Source organism: Leptonychotes weddellii, chromosome 16, assembly GCF_054177405.1.
Source record: "Leptonychotes weddellii isolate Sample4059 chromosome 16, ASM5417740v2, whole genome shotgun sequence".
Classification (NCBI taxonomy): Eukaryota; Metazoa; Chordata; class Mammalia; order Carnivora; family Phocidae; genus Leptonychotes; species Leptonychotes weddellii.
In genome coordinates this window covers 46,545,236-46,573,105 of record NC_138384.1, presented here as the reverse complement: position 1 = coordinate 46,573,105, position 27,870 = coordinate 46,545,236, and the positions used below count along the sequence as shown (strand labels likewise).

The 27,870-nt window shown below is 57.7% G+C and overlaps 3 protein-coding genes across 8 annotated transcripts in view; all 3 read left to right on the top strand.

Annotated features, from left to right (window-relative positions):
- LRRC4B (leucine rich repeat containing 4B) overlaps positions 1 to 12,700 on the top strand; it is a 37,815-nt gene extending 25,115 nt beyond the window's left edge. For both annotated transcript variants that reach the window (XM_081807632.1, XM_081807631.1), the window contains one exon: positions 10,287 to 12,700. In XM_081807632.1, the coding sequence (XP_081663758.1) occupies positions 10,287 to 12,128 (1,842 nt within the window). In that variant the 3' untranslated portion in view covers positions 12,129 to 12,700. The remainder of the gene's footprint in view (positions 1 to 10,286) is intronic.
- Positions 12,701 to 15,064: 2,364 nt separating this feature from the next.
- Positions 15,065 to 17,337, top strand: ASPDH (aspartate dehydrogenase domain containing). 2 transcript variants are annotated; one of them, XM_006748075.3, is made up of 7 exons: positions 15,065 to 15,200; positions 15,567 to 15,711; positions 15,955 to 16,039; positions 16,131 to 16,280; positions 16,363 to 16,583; positions 16,653 to 16,807; positions 17,178 to 17,337. In XM_006748075.3, exons 1-7 carry the CDS (start codon positions 15,146 to 15,148, stop codon positions 17,219 to 17,221), a joined length of 855 nt encoding a protein of 284 aa, XP_006748138.2. In that variant the 5' UTR covers positions 15,065 to 15,145; the 3' UTR covers positions 17,222 to 17,337. The 2 variants fall into 2 exon arrangements, with proteins under 2 accessions (XP_006748138.2, XP_081663820.1); XM_081807694.1 differs by lacking the exon at positions 17,178 to 17,337 and having other exon boundaries at positions 16,653 to 17,075.
- A 221-nt stretch (positions 17,338 to 17,558) lies between these two features.
- On the top strand, positions 17,559 to 21,500 carry JOSD2 (Josephin domain containing 2). Of its 4 annotated transcripts, none has more exons than XM_006748072.3 (5): positions 17,559 to 17,811; positions 18,393 to 18,561; positions 20,030 to 20,155; positions 20,914 to 21,108; positions 21,214 to 21,500. In XM_006748072.3, the coding sequence occupies exons 2-5, from the start codon at positions 18,416 to 18,418 to the stop codon at positions 21,311 to 21,313; spliced, it is 567 nt and encodes a 188-aa protein (XP_006748135.1). In that variant the 5' UTR covers positions 17,559 to 17,811; positions 18,393 to 18,415; the 3' UTR covers positions 21,314 to 21,500. The 4 variants fall into 4 exon arrangements, with proteins under 4 accessions (XP_006748135.1, XP_006748137.1, XP_006748136.1 ...); XM_006748074.3 differs by having other exon boundaries at positions 17,560 to 17,811; positions 18,396 to 18,561; XM_006748073.3 differs by having other exon boundaries at positions 17,560 to 17,853; positions 18,396 to 18,561.
- The last annotated feature ends 6,370 nt before the right edge of the window (positions 21,501 to 27,870 follow it).

Genomic DNA, 27,870 nt, shown 5'->3' with positions numbered 1-27,870 from the left:
TGTGCCTGCCGGGCCCTGGCTTGTCACTCTGCGGCCCCCAGTTCACAACCCTGATTCGTTTATTGAGCAACTACTGTGTGCCAGGCTCTGCTGTAGGCACAGTGAACAGGACCTGCTCTGTGCTCCTGATGGAGGTGGGAGCTGAGCATTCGGGGGCGGGGGGGGGCAGGGCAGGGGGCCAGGGAGCCTCCCTGGGAAGGAGGTGTCTGGCCCCGGCCTGAGCCTTCTCCTGGTCCCGCCCACCCACTGCCTTAGGCAAAGCTGGGGTGTACTTAGCTCCTGATATAGATCTTACCTCTCCTCCCCAGGCATTATCTACACCCAGGTTCAGATGCCTGTCTGGGCTAGGGGTGCTGGTTGGTGCAGAGGTGGGGAACAGGCCAGACTCCACCAACAGGGCAAGGCTTGCCCCAGGAGGCCTGAGAAGGCAGCTCCTAGGTGGATGAATGGGAGGAGATGAGGGGGAGGGCAGAAGGGAGGGGAATAGGCCGGGGTGAGTGGACGGATGGTCACACGTGTGAGTGAATGGGGCGGGCACCTGGGAGGAAGAGGTCTCACGGGGCAGGGATGGTTAGGAGGCCTTAGCAAGGAGAAAGGCTTTTTTTTAGGGAGCCTTGAGTGACTAGTGCCCTGAGCAGGTGCAGAGGCTGGGATGGTGTTCCAGGAGGGGACAGCATGAGCCCAAGTGTGGAGGAGGAGAAGGAAAGTCACAGAAGCTCTCAGGCACTAAGCTCCTAATGTGTGAAAAGGCATTTAATCCTCTCACCAATCCTAGGACGTAGATTTTATAATCCCCTTGCACAGATGGGGAAGCAGGCCTAAACTTGACCCCAAGTCACAGAGGTAGTAAAGGGGCAGCCATCAGGACTCCAGTGGTGTGACCAGCAGGCTACGGGGCTCACGAGTGAGAGCAGTTGGTGGGGCTGGGGCAGGGACAAGACAAGTCTAAGTCTGCCTGGGGTGCTGAGGAAGAGTGGAGTTTGCGCTCTCTCCTCTCAGGTTAATAGTGGGGGCCGCTGAGCTCTGGCCAGAGCTCTTCCCCACCCACCGCCCCATGCAGCGGTGGAGGGCCGGCCGAGGGGGCTGAGAGTTGGCTCCAGCCACCCTCACCCAGCGTGGTTCCTGGAAGGTGGGGCATGGAGCCTCTGGGCACCTGCCGGTAGAGCTCAGTGCCAGCATGGCCTGGAACCTTCGAGCAGGTTTAGAACTTGTTGTTGGGCCGCGAAGGGGTGAGGTTGACAGAAACAATTATGGATTTCACTGAAGGAGGAGATGTTGTGTTCTAAGTGGCCACCCTGCCCCTGGACTCTGCTGAGTTGCTGTGATACGGGGTTGTTCTCACTTAGTCCTCAGGGCCCCTGCGCCCATGTTACAGAGGAGGATACCGAGGCCCCGGGAGGCTGAGTCTAGGCTCAAGAAGCTCAGTGCAGGAGCCCCCAAGCCTGCCAGCCTCCCTCAAGGAAGTCCCCACTGAAAAGAGAGGCACAAGGCCCTTATCTCAGGGAAGGAGGAACTACAAGAAGTCATCACAAAAGCACTTGGTACAGAACAACGTTTTTAAAATTGTGAATGCAAAAAACACAAGAAAAGACAGTAAGCTACTAAACTTTGTTATTGGTTCATTACATTCAAAATGTATAAAAACAATTTATCTTCATAGTGTTAAGACGAACAATTCACTTAATCATTTCCTACCACAGTTAAATTTTTAATAAAGGATTTCTTGACGGTTTAGTTTCTTAAAAACCCCAACAGAATGCAGGGGGGATTTTCAGTGTTAGTGATGTTTACCTACCATAGCTGAAGTGGAAAGTCCCCTAAAGAATAGGCCAAGTTCCAGGATGAAGGGAGAGGAGAGGTCCCCCTTAGGGTTGGGAGAGGTCCTCGATGGGGCCGCCTTCCCTTGCCTGATCGGCATCTGTACCCTTGATACTGAGCACAGAGCCAGGCGCGTGTGGAGGAGGGCTCAGCAAACGTGGGCTGAAGAAGTGAGGGGCTGTGGGCACTTGGCTGTTAGGTGGCTGTCAGAAGCGAGACCCCAGGATTACCTCCTCTGCAACATCACAGAACATCAGTGTCCTTCCAGGCCCAGTGTCCACTCCAAGACTCCAAGAACCAGTCCCCACCTTGTCCATCCTACCCTGGGCCAGTGGTCACAGGAGTGCCCCGGTTTAAGATGATCTGCTGGCGGGGGGGTCAAATTGTGCTGTGGAGCAGCCCACACCTGCCTCTCCCCCTACAGGTAGGGCAACACCTGCGAGCTGTTTACACCATCACCACTTAAATGATCATTTGCATAATTATTATGTTTAGTGTCCTCCTCACTTGAGGTCAGGCTCTGGGAAGTCAGGGCTGTATCTTTCTTGTCCACAGCTGGATCCCCAGAGCCCAGCAAGATACTTGACACATAGCAGACACTCAAAGAATATCTGTCAAATGAGCAAATCAACACGTGGGTAATGGTTGAATAAGGAACCGGCGCCACAGCTCAAAGAATACATTGGAAACAACAGAGAGCCCAACCCTCTTGGCTTAGGGTGGATAGACGTGACAGAGACTTCATATTTATTTAGATTGAGGAGAAGCAGACTTCGAGTCCTGGTTCCGCTACTTTGGAGCTGTAAGACTGAAGGCCGATAACTTTTCCTCTCTGCAGTAAACCATCAGATAGGAGGGGAGACAGAGACATGTGGCTGATAACCCCCACGTGACAGGATTTCCACAAGAATTAAATAAGATCACCACCTCAGAGCATTTGGTACGGGGTCTGGTACACAACAGCACTTAACAAATTAATGGCTCTGCCCTTCTGCCTCATCAGGAACCTGCCCAGGGTGATGCTTTGTTTCAGGGTAGGGATGGGATCAGCCTTGTGGATGGCTGACTGTGGTCTTTAGGTGACCACTAAAAGAAGAGAAAGGGAAAATATATAAATTCTAAACTAGAGGGGCACCTGGGTGGCTTAGTTAAGCATCATGGCTCAGGTCACGATCCCAGGGTCCCGGGATCAAGCCCCACGTTGGGCTCCCTGCTCAGCATGGAATCTGCTTCTCCTTCTGCCTGCAATTCCCCCTGCTTGTGCTCTATCTCTCTCACTCACTCACTCTCAAATAAATAAAATTTTTTTTAAAAATTATAAAATAGTAGATGGGGGAAATGGAATAAAAAGAAAATCAATGAAAAAGATGGCAGGAAAGAGAAAGAATAGGCTGCAAAAAATCAGGACAAACAAAAAGCACAAAATAAGAGAATAATTCCCAATGTATTAGTAATTACAATAAATGTAAATGGACTAAACATCCAATTAAAACAGAGATTTTCAGACTATATTAAAAACAAAATCCAAAAGACACACCTAAGACACCAGGTCAGAATGGATGAAAGCAAGTAAGATGGCAAATGCTAACCAAAAAAAAGGAGTAAGTTGGAGCCAGTGCTGTCACTGAGGGTTTCAACACGTTGGAATTGTCACCCAGGCCAAAAGGTGTGCAGGTACACAACAGCTGACGCAACTGGGGTGCTCTCCAAATCCAAGCCTTGTCCGTTCTGGCCATTCACTCAACACGCTTGGCTGAAGTTGGCCATGAACTAGGGGACAGGGAATGCGGAAACCATCCAGATGGCGTCCACTCATAGCCTAGCCAAGAAGAAGGACGCATTAAGCCCGTGTGATAAGAGAATGTGTATGACATGTTAGTGAGCAGGGGAACAAAGAGGGTTTGCTGGAGATGACAACTGGAATTTCCCAGAGAACAAGGAGGAGGATGGCATCCCAGGCAGGGGGCACGGCCTGTGCAAAGGCAGAGATGTTGGGCAGAGCATGGAGAGCATGTGGAACCCATACATCTCCCTATGGCTGGAGTAGAGGAGAGGCAATGGGACAGTCCTGCAGGGCCTCTGACCCCAGGTCGAGGGTGATAGGGAGCCTTGGGAGGACTGTGAGCAAGGATGTGGTGGTGTCTGAACTACATGTTAACCAATGTAGAAGAAAGATGCTGAGGAAGAAACTGGATGCCCAAAGTTGGACAAATGGTCATGCTCACTATGAGCTGAACCAACAATTTTAGATATATATATTATTGCATGCTTGCCATGTTCCAAGCACTCTTGACCTTGTCCAAGCCTCAGAGTGATCCTGCAGTACCTGTGAGGAAAGTGGGCTCAGAGATATTAGGACACTCGCCAAAGGTCACACAGCTGGTCAGCCGCAAAGCCACAATTCAAACCCAGACCCGGCAACTCCCCACTAGGCTGCTCCCCAGGCATCCTGCAGAGGAGGGAGAATTGACTGGAATCCTGGTAAAAATAAAAGCACTCACTATTTAAAGCAACCCTACAGCACATCTTCAATAAAACCAGGCTTCCCTTTGCAGCAACACCCCCGTCCTGCCTAGATCTCAAATGCATTAGTAAAGTGATTGGGGGGACCCCACCCCCCCTTGGAAATGCCCCTCATCTCCCTTCACACACGCCCTTCCCATCGCTCCTGAGACAAAGCACACAGAGCAGGAGCGGCCTCAGACTCTGCCAGCAAGCACCTTATGGACATACAGTAGTTGCGGTCGCTCTTTCCAGAGGACCAGGGGGATGTGAGCTGGAATCCCAGCTGTGCGCTTCCCAGTGGGCACAGTGGGCAGCCCTACCGAGTCACTGGACCTCACTGAGCCTCGGCCTCCGGGTTCACACCCCAGCTCCGCTGCTTCCTCATTATGTGACTTCACTGAGCAGGTTCCTTCTCCGAAAAGTAAGCCTAATGACACCTGCCTTGCAGGGCTGGTGGGGGACAGCTAATGCGACCAACGAATGCTCAGTCCAGAGCCTGGCATTTGTCACCTCCGCTCAGTGAGCACCTGCAGTGCCAAGTCCTGTGCTAAGCAAATGTCAGTGATTCCCTTGAGTCTTGTGGACAACTTTGTAAGGTCGATGTCACGATGCCCTTTCACAGCGAGGACCCCCCCATTTCCTCCTTCAGAACTGCTTTATCCCCACGCAATAAAAAGCAATGGATGAATGAATAAATAAGGGACATTTGGTCTGGATCCAAGGGAGTGAGCAGGAATTTTCCAGGCAGAAAAAAAGGGAAGGACATCCTGAGAAGAGGGAACAGCATATGCAAAGATAGTTCCAGGAGTTGTTATTGGCTAAATGTCACTGGAGTGAGGACTGCAAAGGGCAGGGGGCCGTGCAGAGGGGAGGGGAGAGGCAGGCAGATGCCAGGCCAAGCAGGGCTTCTGATGCGGGCTCAATTTCCTCTGAGAGCACTGGGGAGCCATGGAGGGCTGCAGGCCGCCTTCCACCAGGAAGCTGGGCTGGGGGGCTGCACTGAGAGCAGGGACCCTGGAAGGAGGGAAGAGCAGGTGGGCACACAGTGCTTTCCTGCTCAGCTTGCAGATGGGTTTGCTGGAAACTGGGGAGGCCCCAGAGCTAAGTGCCACGGAGACTGGATGAGGGCAAGTTGTCTTTGGCTCCTGGGCCAGCAGCCCTTTTGTTCTAGATTTCTCGTCCAAACTCTCAAGTCTAACCTTTTAAGAGCCCACTGCATTCTCCCCCTGGTGATTAGCAACAACCGGATCCTCCTCCTGCTGCTGCAGTTGTCCTTACTATTATTTTTAATAGAAACGGCGAGTGAGGGCCTGCTTTGTGCCGTACCAGTGTTTCCCAGGGCGATGATAAAAGGCACCCTGCGAGGAGGGTTCTGTGCTTGTGATGTTTGGGAAACCCAGAGTGGAGCAAAGTGGAACCGTCCTTCCCCACAGGACTTCCCGGACTTCAGCCCACAGCAGTGGCGCCTCCAGGAGGGACTGCGTGGCTCTAGACGTTTGATCAGGGAAGCTTTTTGTTGCTGCTGTCATGTAGCAGCACCTCATGGGATGAGCCCGGGTCTTCCTGGTGCCCCCTCGTTCTCCCTCCGAGGGGGGAGCCGAGGCTGCAGCCACCACGTGGCCACGGGAGCCGGGTCCCAGGGCTTCTCAGGGTCCTGGGGCTGCGCCCCCTAGTCTTGGATACAAGGCCGGTTGCCTGCAGAGACCCCAGGCCAACCCTCCTCGAGGCCATCCTGCCAGCGTGCTCCGCCCCTCCCCTGGTCCCCAGAAGTCAGATCCTGCAGGTGCCACCAGCGAGCTTTAGACCAGACTCCTTCATGTGATAGCATTTACTGGGGTTTCGTCCCACTCTAAAAGTTAGCCACGTTTACTGCAGGAAATTAGAGAAGGCAGAAGTGTATTACGGAAAATAAATAATTGACCCTGGCAATTCCAACTCAATGTCCCAAAGGAGGTATAACCCTGGGAAACAATTCTAGATAGCCATGAAAATTGTTTTTGAAGCATATATCATGAAAGGGAAAATACAGTGTAACACTATTTTTTTAAGTTTTATTTTTATTTAAGTAATCTTTACCCCCAACGTCGGGCTCAAACTCACAACCCCAAGATCAAAGAGTCACACACTCTACTGACTGAGCCAGCCAGGCGCCCCTACAGTGTAATACTACTATTAAGGGGAAATGCAGGGCCAAGGAGAGAATATTATGTCACCAAAATTTTGTGAAATATAAAAAAAGGTAAAAAAGAGATATATCCTTGCATTATATGCAAGGAAAAAAGATTAGAAGGATGTATACCAAATTGTTAACGTAAGTTAACATGAGTAGAGGTCCTTTGGCTCATTTTTCTTTTCTTCTTAGACTTTTTCCTGAAATGAGTATATATTACTTTTATCAGCAGGGGGGAAAAGGCATATGGAAATTTGCTTTGTTATTCTAGCTCATGTCCACTGAGGCTGCAGGAGGTTTTAGCTGATGTCCTTTCCCCGTCGCTCCTCTGAGCTGTGTTTTCCCCGGCCACCCAAACTCCATCCCACTGTTCCTGGAAACCATTCACGTGATCTGAGAATCACAAAGTTTTAACAGCCCAAATGTATCTCCTTGTCTATCCCTTTCACCCTGAGCCCACAAAGACTCCTTCCTCAGGCCAGGTGCCCAGGGCTGTTCTCCTCAGGAATCTGTTTTCCACGGAGGCAAAGACCCCAGGGCAGTGCTGCGACCCCTGGAGGGGCCTGGACTCTGATGATAAGGGCAGGTAGACAGCGGAGGCAGGAGCTGGGGGCGGGGGTGGGCACGGGAGCTGGGTGTTAAAGGACAGATGTCAGGAGGCCAGAAAAAAAGTGGGGAAGGTCTTCCTGGCAGAGTGAACAGCAAGTGCAGAGCCTCAGAGGCTGTGTTCTGGGACCTGCCATGAATAGGAAAGGGAGGAGGAAGGGGAGGGCAGAGACTGGGTCTTATTATGGGATGGCACTATGGGGCGTCATTCCTGGTCTGCGTCAGTGTGGAGCGGAAGAAACTTGTGCTGGGAATAATGGGGCTCCTGGAGGGACCTGGGGTGTGGGCATAAACAGAAATCTGGGACCGGTGTCCAGGTGGAAGAGGAAGAGGCTGAGTGGGGCTGGGCCATGGGATGGAGAGGAGGGGATGGGACAAGGAGGGCCGGTGGGGAACTGGCGGGCCCCAGCGCGTGTCAGGCTCACGTCCCTGATTTTCAGTTAGATGGCGCAGTAAGGGGCTCTCTGCCTCAAGAGCCGCCCTCCACAGGCTCTGATCCCAATGGTGCACACGTTACTGAACACCAACAAGAGCCCCCAAGCACTCTCCAGCGATCGCAGTGTGGCCCCCAAAGTGGCTCTCATTCTCCCCTCACGGCCAGCCCTGGATGGGAGGCCCAGAGAGTCCAACCACCAGGCCACATAGCCAGGAGGTGGGGACGGGATGCGAACCAGGCTCTGTCTTCACTGCGCAGATGGTGTCCCAGCCACTGGCCACCTCCGTGGGCCTCCGTTCCCGCCTTTCGGAAACGGGCACTAACAGTCCTAGTTCATAAAGCTGCTGGAGGATAAAACACAGTTGTGTTCACAAAGCCTCGAGGAGTCAAGGAAGCACCTGGTAACCTGCACGGCCTAACAAGATGGCCACACTGGCCACACAGGGCCACTGAGCGCACGGGCTGTAAACCACACACGGAGTTTCGAAGACTGTGTGCAGAAAGAGGGTAAAATATCTCCTTCGTAAGTTCTCATCTTGATTACATGTTGAAATCATAATATTTTAGACATATTGGGTTAAATAAACATATTATTAAAATTGATTTCACCTGCTTTGGTTTTCTTTTTTAACGTGGCTTCTAGGAAATTTAAAAAGTAAATATGTAGCTTACATTGTATTTCTGCTGAGTAGCACTGACATGAGCAGTGGCTGTTGTTACTCTGTGATTATGACAGTGTCAGGAATATTATTGTTCCTTAAGCTGGGTGCCTCTCAAGTACAGTCTTTTTTAAAAATAATAATTTATTTATTTATATATCTTTTTTTTTAAAGTAGGCTCCATGCCCAGCTCCAAGCCCCAACGCGGAGCTTGAACTCATGACTCTAAGATCAAGACCTGAGCTGAGATCAAGAGTCAGACACTTAACCGACTGAGCCACCCAGGCGCCCCTAAAAAAGCTTTTTAAAGTGTTTTGCTACTTATTATAAAAGTACCTTGGGTTCATTAAAGAAATAAGTAAAAAAAATTGTCCATAATCCCTGACAGCTGGAGTTCACTGCCAAGAAGAGCCCGGAGTATGTACTTACGGTCTTTTCTTGGTGCATATATGAGTACAGCTAATTCTTCAGCTTCTTTTTAGAAGTCTACAAAGTCACAGAGCGCCTGGCTGGCTCAGTTGGTGGAGCGCGCAACTCTTGATAAGGTTGTGAGTTTGCGACCCACACTGGCCGTAGGGATTATGTAAAAATAAAAACTTTAAATAAAATAAACCCTACAAGGTCGTGCCCACATAGTATGCTATTTGGAGTTCTCTATTTCCCCCTCAATATTATAATGCAAGCATTCCCTCAAGGCATTAACCAGGCTTCACAAATGCCATCTGATGGCTGTGTGATCGGGCCACGCCTCAGTAGACCCGGCACTGCGACTACTAAGGAGAATCTGGTAAGATTCTGCCTCCCATGCCCAGCCCAGCACCGCCCCTCCTGCGGCCCCTCAGCCTCTGCTCTGAGAGGTAGCAACCAAGTTCAGGGGTTAAGAGCTGGGACTCTGGAGACAGATGGCCTTAGTCGGATAGCAAGTCTGTCATCTCCTCCTGTGTGACCTTGGGCGAGTCACTGCACCTCTCTCTGCCTCCCGCTAAGATGGAGATAATTCATAATCCCTCCTGTGAAGCCCTTGAGGCCAGATGTTCTGACATCTGCTGGTAAAAGGTGAGGCACTGATGTCCAGCGCATATTTTCTACCGCCCGCTGGGACCTTCTACCCCTTAGCAAGTGTGGGACTAGTTCTAGAGTGAAGTGTTTGAATAGTCACGAGTGGGATCAATAAAAGCTCTAAGTAGCTTCACGTGAGTTCTGATCAGGCTCTACCACCGAATGGTATTTGGCACCAAAGTTAGGGAAAATCTTCCGGTTTTCGGAGCTTTATGGATTTCCTAGTCCCAGATACTGAGTAAGTACCTATCTTGTAGGACAGTTTGGCGGATTAAATGAGTTGTTGCCCATAAAGCATTTAGAATGGCGTCTGGCGCCAAAGTGGGGCTCAGTGCCTGTTAGCTGTTGGTGTAAGTATTTTTAATCTTTTTTCCTGAGGTGTAATTTACATATAACAAAATGCCCCTGTTTTCGGTACAGTCTGGGGAGTTTTGACAGTCTTATTCATCCAGATAGCCACCACCCCAGCCGAGAACCTTTCCATCACCCCAGAAAGCTCTCTCATGCCCTTTGCCAGCCTGGCCTCCCCCCACACACTTAGAGACCACCATTTAGCACGTGTAGGACGCGGCATGGACGGACCCTACCGCTCACGCTCCTTCACGTCTGGCTTCTTTTGCTCAACACGACGCCCGCCCATGAGATTGGTCGTGTGTATGGATAGTTGCTTCCTTCTCAGGAGCCATAGTGTTCCACGGTGCAGACACACAGCGTGGGTCCTTGAGCGGTTGACAGACATTCGGGTCGTGTCTGGTTAGGCCATAATGAACACGGGCGCTGTGAGCACCCATCACAAAGCCTGGGAAGGACAACTGCTCTCCTCTCCCTCCGGGGAAACACTCGGCAGTGGGCGGGCCCGGTCGTAAGTAACGTGTGTCACGGTGTGTTGAGCCTCGTGAGGAACAAACTGTTTCCCAAAGTGGCCGTCCGGTCTCACACTCCCACCCGCAAAGAGGGAGGGGCGGCCGCTGCGCACTCACAGGGGCCAGGCGTTCAGGCCTCGCTGACCGGTGTCTCCCCTCCCCCACCCCAGGTGATCCGGACGGACACGTTCAAGCACCTGCGGCACCTGGAGATCCTGCAGCTGAGCAAGAACCTGGTGCGCAAAATCGAGGTGGGTGCCTTCAACGGGCTGCCCAGCCTCAACACGCTGGAGCTGTTCGACAACCGGCTCACGACGGTGCCCACGCAGGCCTTCGAGTACCTGTCCAAGCTGCGGGAACTCTGGCTGCGCAACAACCCCATCGAGAGCATCCCTTCGTACGCCTTCAACCGCGTGCCCTCCCTGCGGCGCCTGGACCTGGGCGAGCTCAAGCGGCTGGAGTACATCTCGGAGGCGGCCTTCGAGGGCCTGGTCAACCTGCGCTACCTCAATCTGGGCATGTGCAACCTCAAGGACATCCCCAACCTGACGGCCCTGGTGCGCCTGGAGGAGTTGGAGCTGTCAGGCAACCGGCTGGACCTGATCCGCCCCGGCTCCTTCCAGGGCCTCACCAGCCTGCGCAAGCTGTGGCTCATGCACGCCCAGGTGGCCACCATCGAGCGCAACGCCTTCGACGACCTCAAGTCGCTGGAGGAGCTCAACCTGTCCCACAACAACCTGATGTCGCTGCCCCACGACCTCTTCACGCCCCTGCACCGCCTGGAGCGAGTCCACCTCAACCATAACCCCTGGCACTGCAACTGCGACGTGCTCTGGCTGAGCTGGTGGCTCAAGGAGACGGTGCCCAGCAACACGACGTGCTGCGCCCGCTGCCACGCGCCCGCCGGCCTCAAGGGCCGCTACATCGGCGAGCTGGACCAGTCGCACTTCACCTGCTACGCGCCGGTCATCGTGGAGCCGCCCACGGACCTGAACGTCACGGAGGGCATGGCCGCCGAGCTCAAGTGTCGCACGGGCACCTCCATGACCTCCGTCAACTGGCTGACGCCCAACGGCACCCTCATGACCCACGGCTCCTACCGCGTGCGCATCTCCGTCCTGCACGACGGCACGCTCAACTTCACCAACGTCACGGTGCAGGACACGGGCCAGTACACGTGCATGGTGACGAACTCGGCCGGGAACACCACCGCCTCGGCCACGCTCAACGTCTCGGCCGTGGACCCCGTGGCGGCCGGCGGTGCCGGCGGCGGGGGCGGCCCGGGAGCCGGCGGCGGGGGCGGCGGCGGGGGCGGCGGCTACACCTACTTCACCACCGTGACCGTGGAGACCCTGGAGACGCAGCCCGGAGAGGAGACCCTGCAGCCGCGGGGGACGGAGAAGGAGCCGCCGGGGCCCACGACGGACGGGGTCTGGGGCGGGGGCCGGCCCGGGGACGCCGCCGGCCCGGCCTCGTCGTCCACCACGGCGCCCGCCCCGCGCTCCTCGCGGCCCACGGAGAAGGCGTTCACGGTGCCCATCACGGACGTGACGGAGAACGCCCTCAAGGACCTGGACGACGTCATGAAGACCACCAAGATCATCATCGGCTGCTTCGTGGCCATCACGTTCATGGCCGCCGTGATGCTCGTGGCCTTCTACAAGCTGCGCAAGCAGCACCAGCTGCACAAGCACCACGGGCCCACGCGCACCGTGGAGATCATCAACGTGGAGGACGAGCTGCCTGCCGCCTCGGCCGTGTCCGTGGCCGCCGCCGCTGCCGCCGCCGGTGCGGGCGGCGTCGGCGGGGACAGCCACCTGGCCCTGCCCGCCCTGGAGCGCGACCACCTCAACCACCACCACTACGTGGCGGCCGCCTTCAAGGCGCACTACAGCGGGAACCCCAGCGGCGGGGGCTGCGGGGGCAAGGGCCCCCCGGGGCTCAACTCCATCCACGAACCTCTGCTCTTCAAGAGCGGCTCCAAGGAGAATGTGCAAGAGACGCAGATCTGAAGCCGCCCGGCGGGGGCCCCCACCCCGCCGGGGCTCGGGCCACACCGGGACCCTCCCCACGGCCCCGGGCCCGCGCCTGGACCGCGCAGGGAAGGGCGGGGAAGGAGGGGCCGCAGCCCCGCCCGCGTGCGGACCCCAGGGCGGCTCACCCCCGCGAGGAACGGAGCCCCCGCGGTTCTGGCCGCACCCCCACCCATCCCCGGCGAAGGGAGGGGCTGCAGGATTCCGGAGAAGTGGCTGGAGCCCTCCGCTTTGCCTCCTCGCGCTCTCAATCGACCCTTCCCGGCCCTCCGCCTTCCAGGAGAGAGAGGAGCTTTTTGGGGGTGTCCTTTCCCCTCATCCCCAACGACCCTCCTTTTACGGTTCATTTTTTGCAGTTTGACGCCTGTCCCCCCTCCCGCCCCTCTGCCCTCGAAACTGAAGAGACAGACGCGCGGTCAGAGCCTCCAGACACCCTACCCCGCCCCTCCCCCCTTCACCCCCAGCCCTCACCTGCCCCACAGACTCTTTTGATACTGAAGGGAGGTTTGCGTCAACGACTACCTGCTCTGTAATTACTTTAAAAAAAAACACGGAAAAAGTAAAAAAAAAAAAAAATTTTTTTTTTTTTGGTCATGAAAGCATGGAGGGCAGAGAAAACAGTGAATGTGGGCGGGGGCACAATGAGGATGGAAAAGTCAAGTGTTACGGGCCCCACCCGGAGGGTCACAGGGGTCAGCACCTCCAGGTACTCTTAGGCCCCTCACCCTTGACCTCGGGAGCCCCAGAGAGGGGCTCAGGCACCCAGCACATCCGAATGTACTGGGGCCCTCGTCCCCACCCGCCCCCCCACTCATGCCGCCGGCGTTCCACGGGCTGGGGGCTGGGCAACTCCTAGTTCCGGATCCAGGAGTCCAGGATCAAGGTGTGGGCAGGGCCATGCTCCCTCTGGAGCCTGTGGGGGAGGATCCTTCCTTGCCTCCTCCAGCTCAGCTATACTCTAGTCTCCACGCACCCTTCTCCCCGAGTCTTCCCCTCGTCTTCCTTGCACGCATGCTCGTCTCTGTCCAAATTTCCTTATAAGGACACCGGTCATATGGGATTAGGGCCCACCCTACTCCAGCAGGACCTCATCTTAACTTGATCATCTGCAAAGACCCTGTTTCCAAATAAGGTCACACTCACGGTCCTGGAGGTCAGGACTTCAGCATCTTTTCAGGGGACACAATTCAACCCAGAACAGCCAAACCAGAGAGCGTCCGGCCCCTCTGCAAACCCACAAGCCACTGCAGGGAGCGAGGGGGTCAGGCCGAAAGGGGGAAGGCAGGCCAGGCGCGGGGAGCTGCTCTGCCGTCTTGCTTACACAGAGGCAGGAGGGAAGGGAGCAGGAGGGGGCCGCGCTGTCACTCAGAAGCTCAGGGGCTCACGCCCCAGGAGGGAACAGGAGCCAGCAGGTGGGAGCGAACCCCGGGGGTCGGCCAGGACAGGCGAGTGGCTGCTGGTGGGACCCGCCAGGGCTGCCGTCTTGTGCTGTCGAGCCCCGCACAGGCCGAAGGAAGCAGAGGGTCCACTCAGGGCCGCTCCCCGCAGACGCGGCCCATGGACACGCAGGGCTGGGCCCTTCTCTTCCCCTCGGCACAGCCGGACCCCCACCCTCGGCAGGCCTGGGCCCTGTGTGCTCTGTGCCCCCTTCTCTGGCTGCCTGTGCGCCACAGCGTCTTATGTCTCCCCCACCTGGGACTCCTCCTAAAGCACATTCTTCCCTTAAGGGCCCGACAGCCGCCCGCCTCTGCCGCGATGGCCGTCTGGGGTCTCTGGCCCCGCCTGCGTCTATCTGCTCCTGCCTGTCGACCTGGGACTCTCGGAGCCCGGCTCCCCGTCGCTCCCTTTCATGCTCTCTTTCTCTCCCGTCCTCTTTCAGCGCGATCCTGGTTGCCATGGCAATACTGCAGCGGGTACCAGGTGGTGGCTGGGGGCAGGGAGCCGCACCGCCGCTGCAGCCTCCGCGGTCTCCGATGCCAGGCACCTGCAGGGCGCCTTGGCTGGGCCTCAATTTGGGGGGACCTCGGGGCCTCCGCGGGCCTCACGGACTTCTCCGTGGACAATGGGAGGTGGGGGGGGCGGGGTGTGGGAGTGAGAGTGCGGTATTGGGGGGCTGGTGGCATCGTGGCTGGGAGAGGGGTGGATGAAAGGTGAGAAGTCAAGGTGAACTGATGGGTGGCCAGACTGGAGCTGGGCTGGGGGCGGGGGCGACAGGGCTGGGATGAGCCGGGCTCCAGCTCCTGCTGCCTGTGGGAGATGGGGCGCGACCAGGCCAGGCCTCCCTGGGAACTTGGTGTGGGGAGGAAATGCGGGCCTGGCCCAGCTGGGGACAGAATGGCAGCCAGCCCAGAGAAGGCGGGGCGGGACTGGAGGGCTGGAGGTCCAGGGAGAGGCCCGGAGACAGACACAGGATGGAGGGAGAGAGTCAGGGACAGAACCAAGGGAGGAAAAGATGGAGGAGGAATGTTGACAAGAAACACCGGTGCCAAGACATGGGATTGGGGGGTGGGTAGCAGGCCTGAGGGTGGGGACCGGAAACTCAGGAGCAAGGGACAGACTGGGAGCCCAGAGTCCCCATCAGCATCTCCTCTCTCTCGCTCCCAACCCTCTCTACCCCCATCCCAAGCAGGATGCAGTTTCCATGACAACCTGGCTGGCCAGAAAGGGGGGCTGGGGACTGCAGAGGAAATTTTCCACATCAGCAGGAAGGGAGGAGGGTAGAAAGCAGGGAAGGAAGGGGCTGGGTATGGTGGGGGCCACGCAGGGCCCTGGAACCCCAAGTCATCGTGCCCACTGCCCCAGGATCCTCACCCCCACTCCCCACCCCCAGCAAACCTGCATGGTCTCCACTGGGCCGCTGTGGGGAAGGGGGAAGGTTCTGGAGAGGATCAAGGGTCAAATGTCCAAAGATCAGCCACTGCCCAGGCCTCAAGGGGAGGCGGGCAGTGAGCAGCTCACAGAGCTCAGGCCTCACGCAGACCACCAGATTCAAGGGCATGGCTCTCGACAGGGTCCCGAGGAGGGTAGGGGTGGTGGGCTACGGCCGCCTTGGTGAGTCACTGACCCTCTGGGGCCTCTTCTCCAGGCCCCTTCCTGAAGCCCCCAAAGCCCTTTGTCCTCCACAAACACACTTCATGTGTGTCTTTATCTGCACCCTGGCTCTGCCTCTGTGTCTGCCTGAGCACCATCCACTTCCCACCACGGGTCCCTGACCCCCTCCCTCTGGGTCCCTGTCCCCCTCCCTCTGGGTCCCTGTCCCCCTCCCTCTGGGTCCCTGACCCCCTCCCTCTGGGTCCCTGACCCCCTCCCTCTGGGTCTGACCCCTCCCTCTGGGTCTCTGACCCCTCCCTCTGGGTCCCAGTCCCCCTCCCTCTGGTCTCTGTCCCTCTCTCACTGAATCTCCTTCCCTCTCCCCAGGACAGTCCCTTGTTTCTCACCTGCTGACTCAGGGACCAGAACTGGGCCTAGAACTTGCTTTTGTCTGGAATCGTGACCCAGGGCGAATGGCAGGGAGTGTGCCCCCTTCCCTGCAGCTCCAGAACCTCGCTGCTCTTGGGGAGAGGTCAGTGATCTCACCATGAAAGGCTGGGGCTCCCTGAAGCTCCTGTTCTGGCCTCACTTAGGTGCTGTGATCTCAGGCGAGTCCCTTACTCTCCCTGGGCCAAATGTGAAACAGGACAAGCCATCCTGCTTCCCCTATCAGGCCAGGGTGAAGAGTGACAGGCCTCTAGAGACTCTGAGGGAATCTGAGGAGGGAAGGTCCAATACCTCTCCAAGGCCCTCCCCCATCTCTCCCCTCTCCCAGGCACCCTGACCTTGTGGTGGAAGTGGCCCATCCTAAAATAATCCAGGAATCTGGGGCACAAATCCTGCGCTATGCCAATCTCCTGGTGAGCCCTGCCCAGCCTGCCTCGGCCCACCCCACCCTAAAGTGGGATCTGTCCCCTGACCTCAGCCCCTCCCCACCTTCATCCGCCCCAGGTGGGGTCCCCCTCAGCCCTGGCTGACCAGGCCACTGAGCAGCAGCTCCTGGAGGCCTCGCACCGCTGGAACCACGCTGTGTTTGTGGCCCGGGGGGCCCTGTGGGGCACTGAGGACATCACCAGATTGGACGCAGCTGGGGGCCTCCAGGTGAGGGCCCGCTGGGCTCCTGGGCGGACCAGAGGGGGCCTACAGAGACCCCCAGTCCCATCACCCTGGCTGTCACTTCCAGAGTCTTCGCGTCACCATGGCCACGCACCCCGACGGCTTCCGGCTCGAGGGACCGCTGGCTGCAGTGCCCAGCACTGGGCGTTGCACTGTGCTCTATGAAGGTCCCGTCCGGGGACTCTGCCCCTTTGCCCCCCGCAACTCCAACACCATGGCGGCCGCCGCACTGGCCGCCCCCAGCCTGGGCTTTGATCGCGTGGTTGGGGTGCTTCTGGCTGATCTCAGGTGAGCGAAGGCATGTGGGGGTTCAGGCTGGGGCCGGGCCAGCCAGGCTGACCACCCTGCTTGCCCCAGCCTCACAGACATGCATGTGGTGGACGTGGAGCTGAGTGGAACCCCGGGCCCCACAGGACGAAGGTTTGCTGTGCACACCCACAGAGAGAATCCTGCAGAGCCAGGCGCTGTCACAGGCTCTGCCACTGTTACCACCTTCTGGCGCAGCCTCCTGGGTGCGGCCCCTCTCCCCAAGCCCTGGGCCCCCCTGCTCTGCCGAGCCTGGGTCTCGGGCTCTGTCTGGTTCTGTCTGCAGTTCTGATTCTGTCTCAGTTGACTGATCTTTATTTCTGTGTCTCCTTCACCTTCTACTCCATGGTTTTGAATCTTGATAGATCTATCTCTGTCCAAAGCTCCTTTCTCTGAGTTTCTGTATCCTCCTCTCGCTGGGAGCCTATATCCTCTCTCACTGTGTGTCCCCGTCCCCCTTCTGGGTCTCGGTCCTTCTCTGTCTTCCTCCACCCCCACCCTGGTCTGTCCCTCCCATCAGGTGTCTGTCTCTCATCTCTCGAACCCAGCCTTTTATTCCCTATATCTCCCCCGCAGGCTGCTGCCAGCTCCCCTCCAGGCCGGGGATCCATCTCTGCTGAGAAGCCTCCTCTTTCCCTGGTGGACATCTTCGTCTCATTTACGTCCCCCCACCACGGCCCTGGCCCCGGTTACCCCCGACCTCCCTCCTGTCTCAGTAAATATTGGAGGCTCTTCTCCCTGCATGGTCTGGTGTCTCTGGTCCCTTGTTGCCCTACTGTGACGTCACGCTGCGACTTCACACCAGGCTTAATGCCACCGTAGACGACGAGCACACACACGCGCGGGAGCAGCACTCCCGGAAGCTATCGCGAGAGCCCACCCACTACATTTCCCAGAATCCTCTGAGCGCCAGGGGGCGTGGCCGCGCGCGAAGGCGTGGGGCGGGGGCCTCTGTAGGGCATATTTCCGGGATTCACCACGGCGACGGAATTGCGGTTCCGCCTTCTCGGGGCGACAGTGGACTTCCGAGCCAAGCTGCCCTCGTGGGGGCCGCCGGAAGACGTAGTTCGGCACGCGGGGGCCGCCGGGAGCTGTGTGCGTCCGGCCTGGCCAGTCAGCGCCGCGCTGCCCGCCCCGCACTCGGAACCCACAGCCGCCGCCCAGGGGGATGCGGGAGCCCCTGGTTTCGGGGAGCAGAGAGGCAGGCGGGGTGAGGGGCGTTGCCAGGCAACGAGCGAGCGCCGCGGTCGGGGTACGGGCCGGGGAAAGGGCTCTGTTCCTTGGTGTCCGGGGAGGGGACCCTGTTGCCGAGTGACAGGAGCAGAGAACCCTGTTGTTTGTGACAGAGGAGGGGAGTCTTCTGTTGCTAGGCGACTAGAGGAGACCCTGTTACCTAGAAACAGGGCAGGAGGATTTCTCTATTGCTAAGTAACCGGAGGAGAGGCTTGTTACCTAGTTGGGGAGAGGGTACTCTGTTGCTAGGTAACCAGAGAGGGAGCCTGTTACCTAGGGACAGGGGAGGGGTTTTGCTAGGTGACCACCATTGGGACCCGTTCACTTAGGGATGTGGCGGGGGTGGTCCTCTGTTACTAGGTGAGTAGAAGAGCCTTTTTCTTAGCAATAGGGGATGGAGGTACCCCGTTGCCAGGAGAGCGCCTGGGGAGCAGGGTCAGGGGCCCAGTGTCCCTCAGGCTGCCCTGAGCCCCCACCTCAATGGCAGTGCCCCCAGGGCCTGCCGGCAGTTTGGGCCTCCAGATTCCAGGCCCAGTACCTTCTTCCGTCGCCCCCAAGCAGGAGCCGAGGGCGAGGGCGGCATGTCCCAGGCCCCAGGAGCACAGCCGAACCCGCCCTCCGTTTATCACGAACGGCAACGCCTGGAGCTGTGTGCCGTCCACGCCCTCAACAACGTCCTGCAGCAGCAGCTCTTTAGCCAGGAGGCTGCCGATGAGATCTGCAAGAGGTGACCGCCACCCATCCTAACCCCTGGAGAAGCGGGGCTCATGGGCAGAGCGACCAACTAGGTCTCACAGCGAGGCAGGGACAGAGCCGCCCCATCACCTGCCTAGGGAACCCTGGGACTGAGAGATGGAGATGTGGCCTCTCACACCTGCCCTTCGCCATGGCCACAGCTCAGGCCTCACCTTCCCTTATCTGGACCCCCATCCCCACATCCCCTCAGGCCTCTCAGCTTCTGGATTTTCTCCACCAGTCCACGCTCTGCAGAGCCCCAGAGCTGACCCTGCCCTCCCCTGCTCACAGCCCTCATGTGGCTCCCCAGGAGCCCTGGGAGAAGTCCCAAGGACTGCAGCCTAATATCCCTGCATGCTCTGGTCCCCATCTTTCTCTTCAGCGTCATATCTCACTGCACCCCCAAACCACAGTCCTCCCCAGTCCCCGAATGAGCCCTGCTACAATGCCTCTAGGCCTTTGCATGGGCTATTCTTTCTGTCTGGAACAGCTTCCTTCTCTTGGCAGCCTGGGATGTTCCTCCTCACTATGCAAGATTTCAAACATCACTTCTTTATTCCTGCTCTGCCTGGTCTCCTCTCCGTCCCCACAGCCCCGGCGCTAGCCTAAGCCCGTCATCTCCTGGATCCTTCCTCCTGTCAGTAACCCACATGATGCTACCCCCAGAGATGACCCGGCCTCCCCACTCTTGCTTAAAGCCCTCCCATGGACCCCCAGCATCCTCAAGCAGAGTCCCAGCCCCTCAGACCGATTATTTTAGAATTTATTCATCTCCCCTGGCATTCACAACAGCAGTCCATCAACTCTTTTCCACCGAGGCCATCCGTGCTGGAGACCCAGAGATGAGTCCAGTAGGAGCCCTGCCCTGAGGGAGGCCAGGCAAACAGATACACAGGAAAATAATACAGACTTTCCCTCTCCAACCCCTCCCCCTGCCCTGCCCACCAGGGGCCCAGAGAAAGAACAAAGGTGCCACTGTTCAGAGAAGGCAGGACCCAAAGAGACAAGTGGTGGCAGGGTGGGCCTCCTGAGCTGGGAGATAGCTGGAGGAGAGGCTGGGAGGCAGGAGACAGGTTGAGGACAGGTGGCTAGGGTGGGACTGAGACTAGAAGGCCAGCAGAGGGGCTGAGACTTTATCCTGGGTGACGGGGCACCAGGGAAAGCTGGGAGCAGGGGAGCTGCAGTGGAAAGAGCCCCTGGGATTGGAGGGGAGGCTGGAGGCCGGATGAGGGTCCAGGTGGGGGAGAACAAGGCCTGAACTGGGAAATGTGGCTCCAGGACAGAGCAGAGACAGTTGGGGACAGGAGGAATCAGGCTTGGGGCTGATGAGCCATGGGGTTGAACAAAGGGAAGAGTCCAAAGGCTGGGTGATTCAAGGACCCTGGGACTCTCCTGCTTTGTGGGGAGGGTGAGACCTTTTCAGGGGCCCCCAACTCAGGCTCTGACCATCCCCCAACCAGGTTGGCCCCAGACTCCCGGCTGAATCCCCATCGCAGCCTCCTGGGCACCGGCAACTATGACGTCAACGTGATCATGGCCGCCCTGCAAGGGCTGGGCCTGGCCACCGTGTGGTGGGACAGAAGGAGGTGGGACCCCAAGCACTGCGTCATGTGTGCTAAGCCTGGCACAGTGGGTGCGGTGTGACAGTATCCATGGGGGACAAAGCAGGAGACGGATGGGCGGACAGGAGGCAAGAAGGAAGGGGTAGACGGGTGGAAGGTTGGCATGGCTGGATGATGGACGGGTGGCAGACTAATGGGTTGGGAGATGGTAGAAAGGTGAGTGAATGACTGGGTAGACAACAGGATGAGCCGATGAGTGGATGATGGGTAGATAGATGGTAATCTGGTGACTAAATGGATGGTAAATGGGTAGTTGGATGTGTTGAGTAGGTGGTGGTTGGCTGATGGGGTGGGTGAGTGGTTGAGTGAATAAAAGATGGATAATTGGTAGGCAGTGGATAGCAAACAGGTGGTTGGATAGTTGGATGGATGGATGGATGGATGGACGGATGGATAGATGGGTAAAGAGTGGATGAGGAGTTGGAGGATGGTGGGTAAGTTGTGGAGTTGGGGGCTGGCTGGCTGGTCAGTCTTGTCAGTAGGTGAATCATGTTTGGGTGGACGACAGATGGGTGGTTGTGGGGAGTGGTCGCTAGATGGCTGGGAGGTTTTGGTGCACGTGTGATTGGGTGAGTGGAAGGAGACAAAGGGCGCGCTGCGTGAGGAGCGTCCTTGGGCAGGCTCGGGGGGCCGCTGCTGCCACGCCAGCCTGGGTCCCACAAGTTCAGTACCCTTGGGCCAGTGGGTAAGCCTGGGCCCCTGACCTTGCTTCTGCCACGCAGGCCCCTGTCCCAGCTGGCCCTGCCCCAGGTGCTGGGACTGATCCTGAACCTGCCGTCACCCATGTCTCTGGGGCTGCTGTCCCTGCCAGTGCGCCGGCGGCACTGGGTGGCCCTCCGCCAGGTGGATGGCATCTACTACAACCTGGACTCCAAGCTGCAGGCGCCCGAGGTCCTGGGGGACGAGGATGGCGTCAGGTGAGGGGGAGGCGACCCTGGGGCTGGGGCCCCGGCGCTAGGCCCCCCTCCCCCAGAGGCAACACCCGGGCTCCCGGGCCTCAGTCTCCTCATTTCCCTGCCCAGGGCTTTCCTGGCGGCCGCACTGGCTCAGGGCCTATGCGAGGTGCTGCTGGTGGTGACCAAGGAGGTAGAGGAAAAGGGCTGCTGGCTGCGGACAGACTGACCCTGCGGAGGAGGGAACCAGGCCACCCGTCCGTCCGGGCGGTCCCTGCGCGTCGCGTCTGGCCCCAGAGCACCGAGGAAGGACTAGGCCCCGCACCTCCTGGACCCCGCGGAGGCCCCAACCCCTTCTCTGCACCCCCCTGCTCCTCAAGGCCGCTGCTGCCTCAATAAATCTGCTCATTTGCTCCCGGCCTGGCCCGCATCTGCCTGGGGGGGCCCTTTCCCTCCGTGGCCCGCGGAGCAGAGAGGCCATTCGTTAGCCAGGCGGGAATTCCGGGGGGTGGGGGGGACCTGGGAGCTCAAATGCTCCACCACCTTCCAGCTTTGCCAGCTTGTGTGAGTCACCCACCTCTCTGGGCCTCAGTTTCCTCGTCGGGGCACAGCAGAAAACAGCACAAATCCCTGCCTTTGTGAGCCAGGGGGAGAGACCAGGAGCAGATGGACGCAATCTAGAGTGTTCAGTGGGATAAGTGCTGAGGAGAAAGCAATTTTCTTGAATCTCAATTCTACTCCATCAGTGGCTCCAAGAGATGGCCACACCGTGATCCTGCCATCTCTTGAAGCTGCCAAAGTGTTCGGTTACATGGCAGAGGGGAACAAAGGTTGCTAATCCGCTGACCTTAAAACAGGGAAATGAGCCTGCATTATCCGGGTGGGCCCCGGGCAATCGTGAGGGTCCTTAAAGGCGGAGGAGGCAGGAGAGGAGAGTCCGAAAGAGACCTGACGAAGGAAGCAGGTCAGAGATGCTACATGGCGCGAAGCTTTGGAGGCGAGAAGGGGCCAGATCGGGGAAATGGAGGCACCCCGAGGGGCAAGACCGGGCCAGGGCCTTAGGAGGAACCAGCCCTGCCCACACCCTGACTCCAGCCCAGTGAGGCTCATCGGACTTCTGACCTCCGCAGGTGTAAGAGAATAAATGTGTGCTATTTTAAGCCACAGAAGCCGGCACAGCGTGGCTGGAATTCATTTAGGGCAGTGGACCTCACCGAGGAGGCGAGGAGGCCACGTGTGAGCCACAACGGGAAGAAGGGCAAGGAGGGAGCTGTGCGGAGCCGTGGAGGAGAGGCATTCCAGGCTGAGGGAACAGCCAGCGCAAAGGCCCTGAGGAGGCTGGTGTGGCCAGAGTGAGGCGGGGCGGGGTGGGGCGGTAACAAAGGAGGAAGACGGTCCCTCAGGGATTTAAGCAGGAGGAAGATGGGCTCCCATCAGGTTCTCATCTGAGCAGGACCCCCTCCTGTTCTGTGTCCTTCCCCAGGGCCTGCCGTCCCTTGCTGTAGCTTCCTTGTCCTGTTGGCCATTCACATGGCTCCCCTGGTCCTATCTCCGGGTCTGGAGGAACCTCCGCAGATGAAGGCAGGCGCTCGCTCTCAGGCTGGGAGGAAGACACAAGGGGACAGGAGGCCCCCCTCCAGTCCCAGTTCAGGGGGGTAGGCTTTAAGGGGGCCCTCCAGGGAGCCAGAGGAAGATGAGGGTACCTGGGGGGACTGGCTCCAGAAGGCTGAGGGGGCCTCTCCAAAGGGGCAGTGAGAGGGAAGCGGGCCGTTCCAGAATGGGAAATAACTGAATGAGATCTGCAATACAAGGGGGGCAGTCGCTACTGGTCACTGACCAGGGGATGAGGGATCAGGGTGGGTCCCCGCCAGGCCTCAGGCCACAGGGCCTCCAAGGGGGCGCTGAGGGCTGGACCTTGTCCAGGACAGTGGGTGGGAGCCACGAGGTGCGCAGCTGGTCAGTCCTGGGCTCAAAAAGCACCCTCGGGGGCGGGTGGTATGGGGACAGCCCAGACGCCGGGAGGCCTGGGAGGAGACTGAGGGTCCAGATGGGAGAGGATGGAGGCCTGAGCTGGACCCTGGGGAGGGAAAGGAGGGACACAGAGAGTCCGAGCAGCTCTGCTCTGGTGGGCTCTGGGGGCAAACTGAGGAGGAATAAAGAAGCACTCAGGCATCTGGCCCTAGGACCCTGGGACAGTGGGACCACCCCCAACAGATGAGGAGTGGTTTGGGATTTGGTGGAGGCACGGAGCTTAGCAGGATGTAAGGGATGTGACAGACCAGATGACATCGGGGGAGGGGGCCCCAGGTCAGGGGCTCCGCAGATGGCTTCAGGGGTCTCGGGCCTGTTTGAGGAGGCATGAGTGTGTGTGAGCCCAGGGAGATAAGCAGGTAGAGTGGGGCTTGGGGAAAAGTGGGGTCCCCTTTTAGGGGTGGGCAAAAACGGGGGACCCAGAGACACAGGGAGGCCACGGGCAGGGAGAGGCAGGTAGGGCCCTCAGAAGACGAGGTGCAGACACAACAGGATGCTTGTAAGGCCAGTGGGTGATGCTGGGACTTGGGCTTGGCAGGTTCGGGTTCCCAAGACTTCTGGAGGTCAAAGGCCAACTTGTAAAGGAAAAAGTCAAACAGCAGGACACCCCAACCGTCAGGTCCCCACACCCCGCCCTGTCCCCTCTATGCCTCTCCAGCTTGCTCGCTCTCCCACACCTGGGTCTCTGACTCCTCTGTCCCTCTCTTTGTGTCCCTCTCTTGGTCTCCCTTTTTGGATGTTTCCGTGTCTCTCTCAGCTTCTGTCTCCCTGGGTCCTCTGGGGCCCCCTCCTGCCCTCTGTGCCTGTCGCCGGTCCCCTGCGGTCCCAGACAGCCTGGCGGGACTCCTGAGTGTTTCTATTCTTGGGCCTGAGTGGCCTCCCCAGGTGCCTTCTCAGCCATGGCCTAATATGGTCTCAGTGAGGAGCCGCAGTGCCAGGGTGGGACCTTTGGGGGGGGGGGTCTGGGCCCTCCCTCCCCTCCTGCTCTCAGCCCCCCCTCCGGCCCTAACCCCTCCTGCTCTGCACTGGTGAGAGCCCAGGCTGCCGGGCCGCAGGCTGACAGTGCGCTTACTCTTCGCCCCTTACCGCGCAGAATGCCCCCTGCACCCTCACTAGCTCCCACCTGCTGGGGCCGCCATGGCCCGCGGGAACCAGGCCTGACTCAGGCTGTCCCTGAGCTCCAGGGAGTGAGGGGCTCCCTGCTGGGGGCGCGCCACACAGACCCGCAGGGGCCTCTGGGCGCAGGAGGGAGGCTGCGCAGGTGCAGGGTGGGGTGACAACTGTCCCGCGCACCCCAGTGCTGACAGCTGAGGCCCGATTTAGCTCTTGCAGCCCAGCGCTGACCAGATAAGGCGGTGAGGGGGGTAGGTCCCACCCCCAAGGCACCCCTTAAATTGCCCAGATGGTCCTGGGGGGTGGCCGCCGCCGATATCAGGTGAGAGGGACCACACTCCTTCCTCGACTTCCCCACCGTCCGCCCAGGGCTGGGCCCTCTCTCTCTCTCTCTTTCTCTCTCTCTGTCCCATCTCCCTGCCTGCCCCCTTCTCTCCGAATCTGTCTGTCTGTCTCCCTCCCCTGCCCCATCCGCTCCTTCCTTCTGTCTCTCTCCATCTGTTCTGTTTCTTCCCATTTCTGTCCCTTTCGCTCTGCATCCCTCCCCTCCTCCCATTTCTAGATCTCTGCCTGCCCTCCCTTGCCTCTCTCCCTCCTCTCTCTCCTGCTCCCTGGTCTTCCTTTGTCTCTTTTTGTCTCCCTTCCTTCTGTCTCTCTCTCTCTCTCTTTCCATCTCTCTCCATCTCTGTCTCTTCCTCCCACCCATGTCTCTCCCTTCTCCTGTCTCTCCGTCCCTCCCCCCACTTCTCCTGGCCTCAGTCTCTCTCTCCCTTTCTCTTTCATGTCTCTGCCTCTCCCCTCACCGTCTCTCAGTCCCTCTGTCTCGCGTCCCTGTCATCGCCCCTTGCCTGCCCCCCCAAGCTCCCCATGGAGGCCACCAGGCCCTCCGCTGCGGTTTCTACTCAATAAAGCTGTTCTGTCCTCACTCTCTCGCTCCCCTGTCTCCTTTCCTTGCTCACTCCTCCGCCTCTGATCCCCGTGGGTGAGGCCCCGTCCTCCCTCCCAGAGCCAGCAAGAAACAGAGCCTGAGAGACAGACCAAGAGACTGGGCAGAGACAGAAAGACGGATGCGGGGGGGGGGGCACCCAGAGACGGTGAAACAGAGACCAGAATAGGGGGCCACAGACTTAGAGAGGGGAGACAGTGGGACGGCAGGACACAGACTCAGAGATGCGCACACAGTGAGATGGGGAGATGCAGAGACACAGAGTGACTCAGAGCCCAGGCAGCGCCCCACCCCCGAGACACAGCAGCCCTTCCCAGTCCCCAGGCCGAGCCAAGCCTGGACAATGCTCCCTTGTCCCAGTCCGGGCTCCAGTTGGGCAGCTGGAGGGTGGGCCGGGGCCCCAGGGGAGGGGCAGCCACCAGGAGGCCTGGCTTTGGCCTCTACCCTCAGAGTCCCCCTTCCCTTCTCCCTCATCCTCCTCCTTCTGACCTCCCAGCCTGCTTTCTGCTTTGCCAGGGAAGGGGACAAGCATTTATGGAGCACCTGCTGTATGCACCTGAAATGCCTCCTTGCCTCCTCTGGCACCCTCTGGTCTCCCCTGCCCCTTCCTCTGTGCCCTCTGCTGTTCTTCCTAAGCTTCTGGCTCCCATTCTTGGAGGAAACAGGCATTTTTTTTAAGTTCCTAGTGTTTGCCAGGCAATTTTCATACACTGCCTCTGCACCTTATACTCTTGCTCTCCTGTCCCTTCCACCCTGATTCCTTGCACTTCTCCCGGATCTGCCTGGTCTCCTGGGAAGAGAATGCACATTTGTGGAGCACCTACTGTGTGCTAGGAAATTTACAAACTGTCTCCTCTCTTACTATACTTTTTTCTCCCCCAATTCCTTTCTTCCCTCTCTCCTGATTTCCTCTCTATTCTGACTTTCTGCTCCCTCGGAGTGGGGGATGGGAGGGAACGGACACACACTGAACACATACTGTGTGCCGGGTAGTTTACACATCTACTTTCCCTTCCTCATACCTTCTTCCTTCCTCTTCTCTCCTCTGTCCCCTCCTTGTCTTTCTGGGCTCTCTGCTGTCTTCCAAGGCAAAGAACAGACATTTACTGAGCACCTATGGTATGAGAACCAATTGCCTGTGCTTTCTCTACTCTCCTCTCACCCTCCCATTTCACTGACCTGTGGTCTCTGCTACCCTCTGCTGATTTCTGCTCTTTGCCAGGGAAGGAAACGGGCATTTATCGAGCACCTATTGTATGCCAGACAATCTCCTTACGCTCTCCTCCCCCTCAATTCTCCCCATTCCTTCATTTCTGCTCCATCTGCTCTTTCTTGGGGAAACAGGCAACTATGGTGCACCTACTGTATGCCAGGCAATTAACATCCCATCTCACCTCCTCTTGCCTCTTTCTCCCTGTCCCTCTCCCTCTGCCAGCTTCTCCCTTCCCTGTGTTCTCTAGGCCCTTTGGGGGAAGAGAACAAGCATTTACAGAGCACCTCCTGTGTGCCCCATGATTTGCCCCTACTGCCTCCTCTGTGTGCGTCCTCTCCTTTGCCAGTTCTTCTCGAGGTTACCTCCACCCTCTGGCCCGCCAGCCTCAACCTCCTCAGCCAACCTTTCTTTCCCGTTTCCTGTGCCTGCACCTTCCTTTCCCCCTTCTCTCTCTCCCTTAGGAAGTCAGTGTGCATTTATTGAGTGCTTCCTATGTACTCCCAGCCTAACCTACACACACTCTCTTTTCTTCATTTCTTCTCCTGGGCCCCTTCTCTCCTCCAGCTTCTCCCCTCTTCTCTGCCCTGTCTGCTCTCTCCTGGGAGAGGAAATAGGCATGTATTAAGCGCCTACTCTGTGCTGCTCCTTATATACACTGTCTGTCATTGTTTGCCTCACAGGCTCTGTTCTTCCTTCTCTCTTCCTCTCTGCTTTCTTCGCTCCTCCTGGCTGCTTTTTCTGTGCTCACTACCAAGGAGGGAAATGGGCATGTTAAGCACCTACTGTGTGCCCACTGCTTTACATATATTGTCTCCTTCCTTCACAGCTTCTCCTATTCATTCTCTCTGCTGGAGCTTCCCCTCCCCGTCTTTCTTGTTTCTCCTGGGGAAAGAACACTTAATAAACACCTACTGTATGCCCAGCAATTTCCCTCAATGACTCTCTCTCCTTAGGCTGTTTTTCCTCCCATTTTTCCTCTAAGGTGGTTTCTTCACCTTCTTTCTGACTTGTCTCCTTTCTCCTGAAGACTGGAATGGGCATTTATTGAGCACCTACTGGGTGCTGCGCTTTTTATAAGCACAGCCTCCCCTCCTCACAATCTCCTTCCCCCTTTCCCTTCCTCTCTGCTGCCTCTTCTGTTCCTTTCTGCTCTCAGTGCTCTCCAACAGAAAAGGGAAGGGGCACTAATTGAGCACCAACTATGTGCTAGGTAATTTACACACACTGACACCTCTCATTAAACCTTCCGTTCTGCCATGCCCCTTCTATTCCACCGGCTTCCTCTCTCTTTTTGTTTCTTCATAGTAGTGGAAGCTCTGAATTTTCCAGGCAGAAGGGATTTAGGGCTACACTGGGAGTCTCTGTCACCACCCCTGGAGAAGCAGCAGATCGTCTCCTCCTCACAGTGATGGTGACAACAGATTTCAGCTCCAATTTTATTTCTTCATTAGGAAAAAAAAAAAAGTGTGGATAATAGCCACTC

Bases quoted from the DNA above. Each gene is read 5' to 3' on its own strand.
- ASPDH (XM_081807694.1), top strand. From the start codon at position 15,146: ATGGCTCTCGACAGGGTCCCGAGGAGGGTAGGGGTGGTGGGCTACGGC. The intron at 15,712-15,954 runs GTCAGTGATCTC...CCCCTCTCCCAG, and splicing joins CTCGCTGCTCTTGGGGAGAG to GCACCCTGACCTTGTGGTGG. The intron at 16,040-16,130 runs GTGAGCCCTGCC...CATCCGCCCCAG, and splicing joins TGCGCTATGCCAATCTCCTG to GTGGGGTCCCCCTCAGCCCT.
- JOSD2 (XM_006748072.3), top strand. From the start codon at position 18,416: ATGTCCCAGGCCCCAGGAGCACAGCCGAACCCGCCCTCCGTTTATCAC. The intron at 18,562-20,029 runs GTGACCGCCACC...TCCCCCAACCAG, and splicing joins GCCGATGAGATCTGCAAGAG to GTTGGCCCCAGACTCCCGGC. The intron at 20,156-20,913 runs GTGGGACCCCAA...TCTGCCACGCAG, and splicing joins GTGTGGTGGGACAGAAGGAG to GCCCCTGTCCCAGCTGGCCC.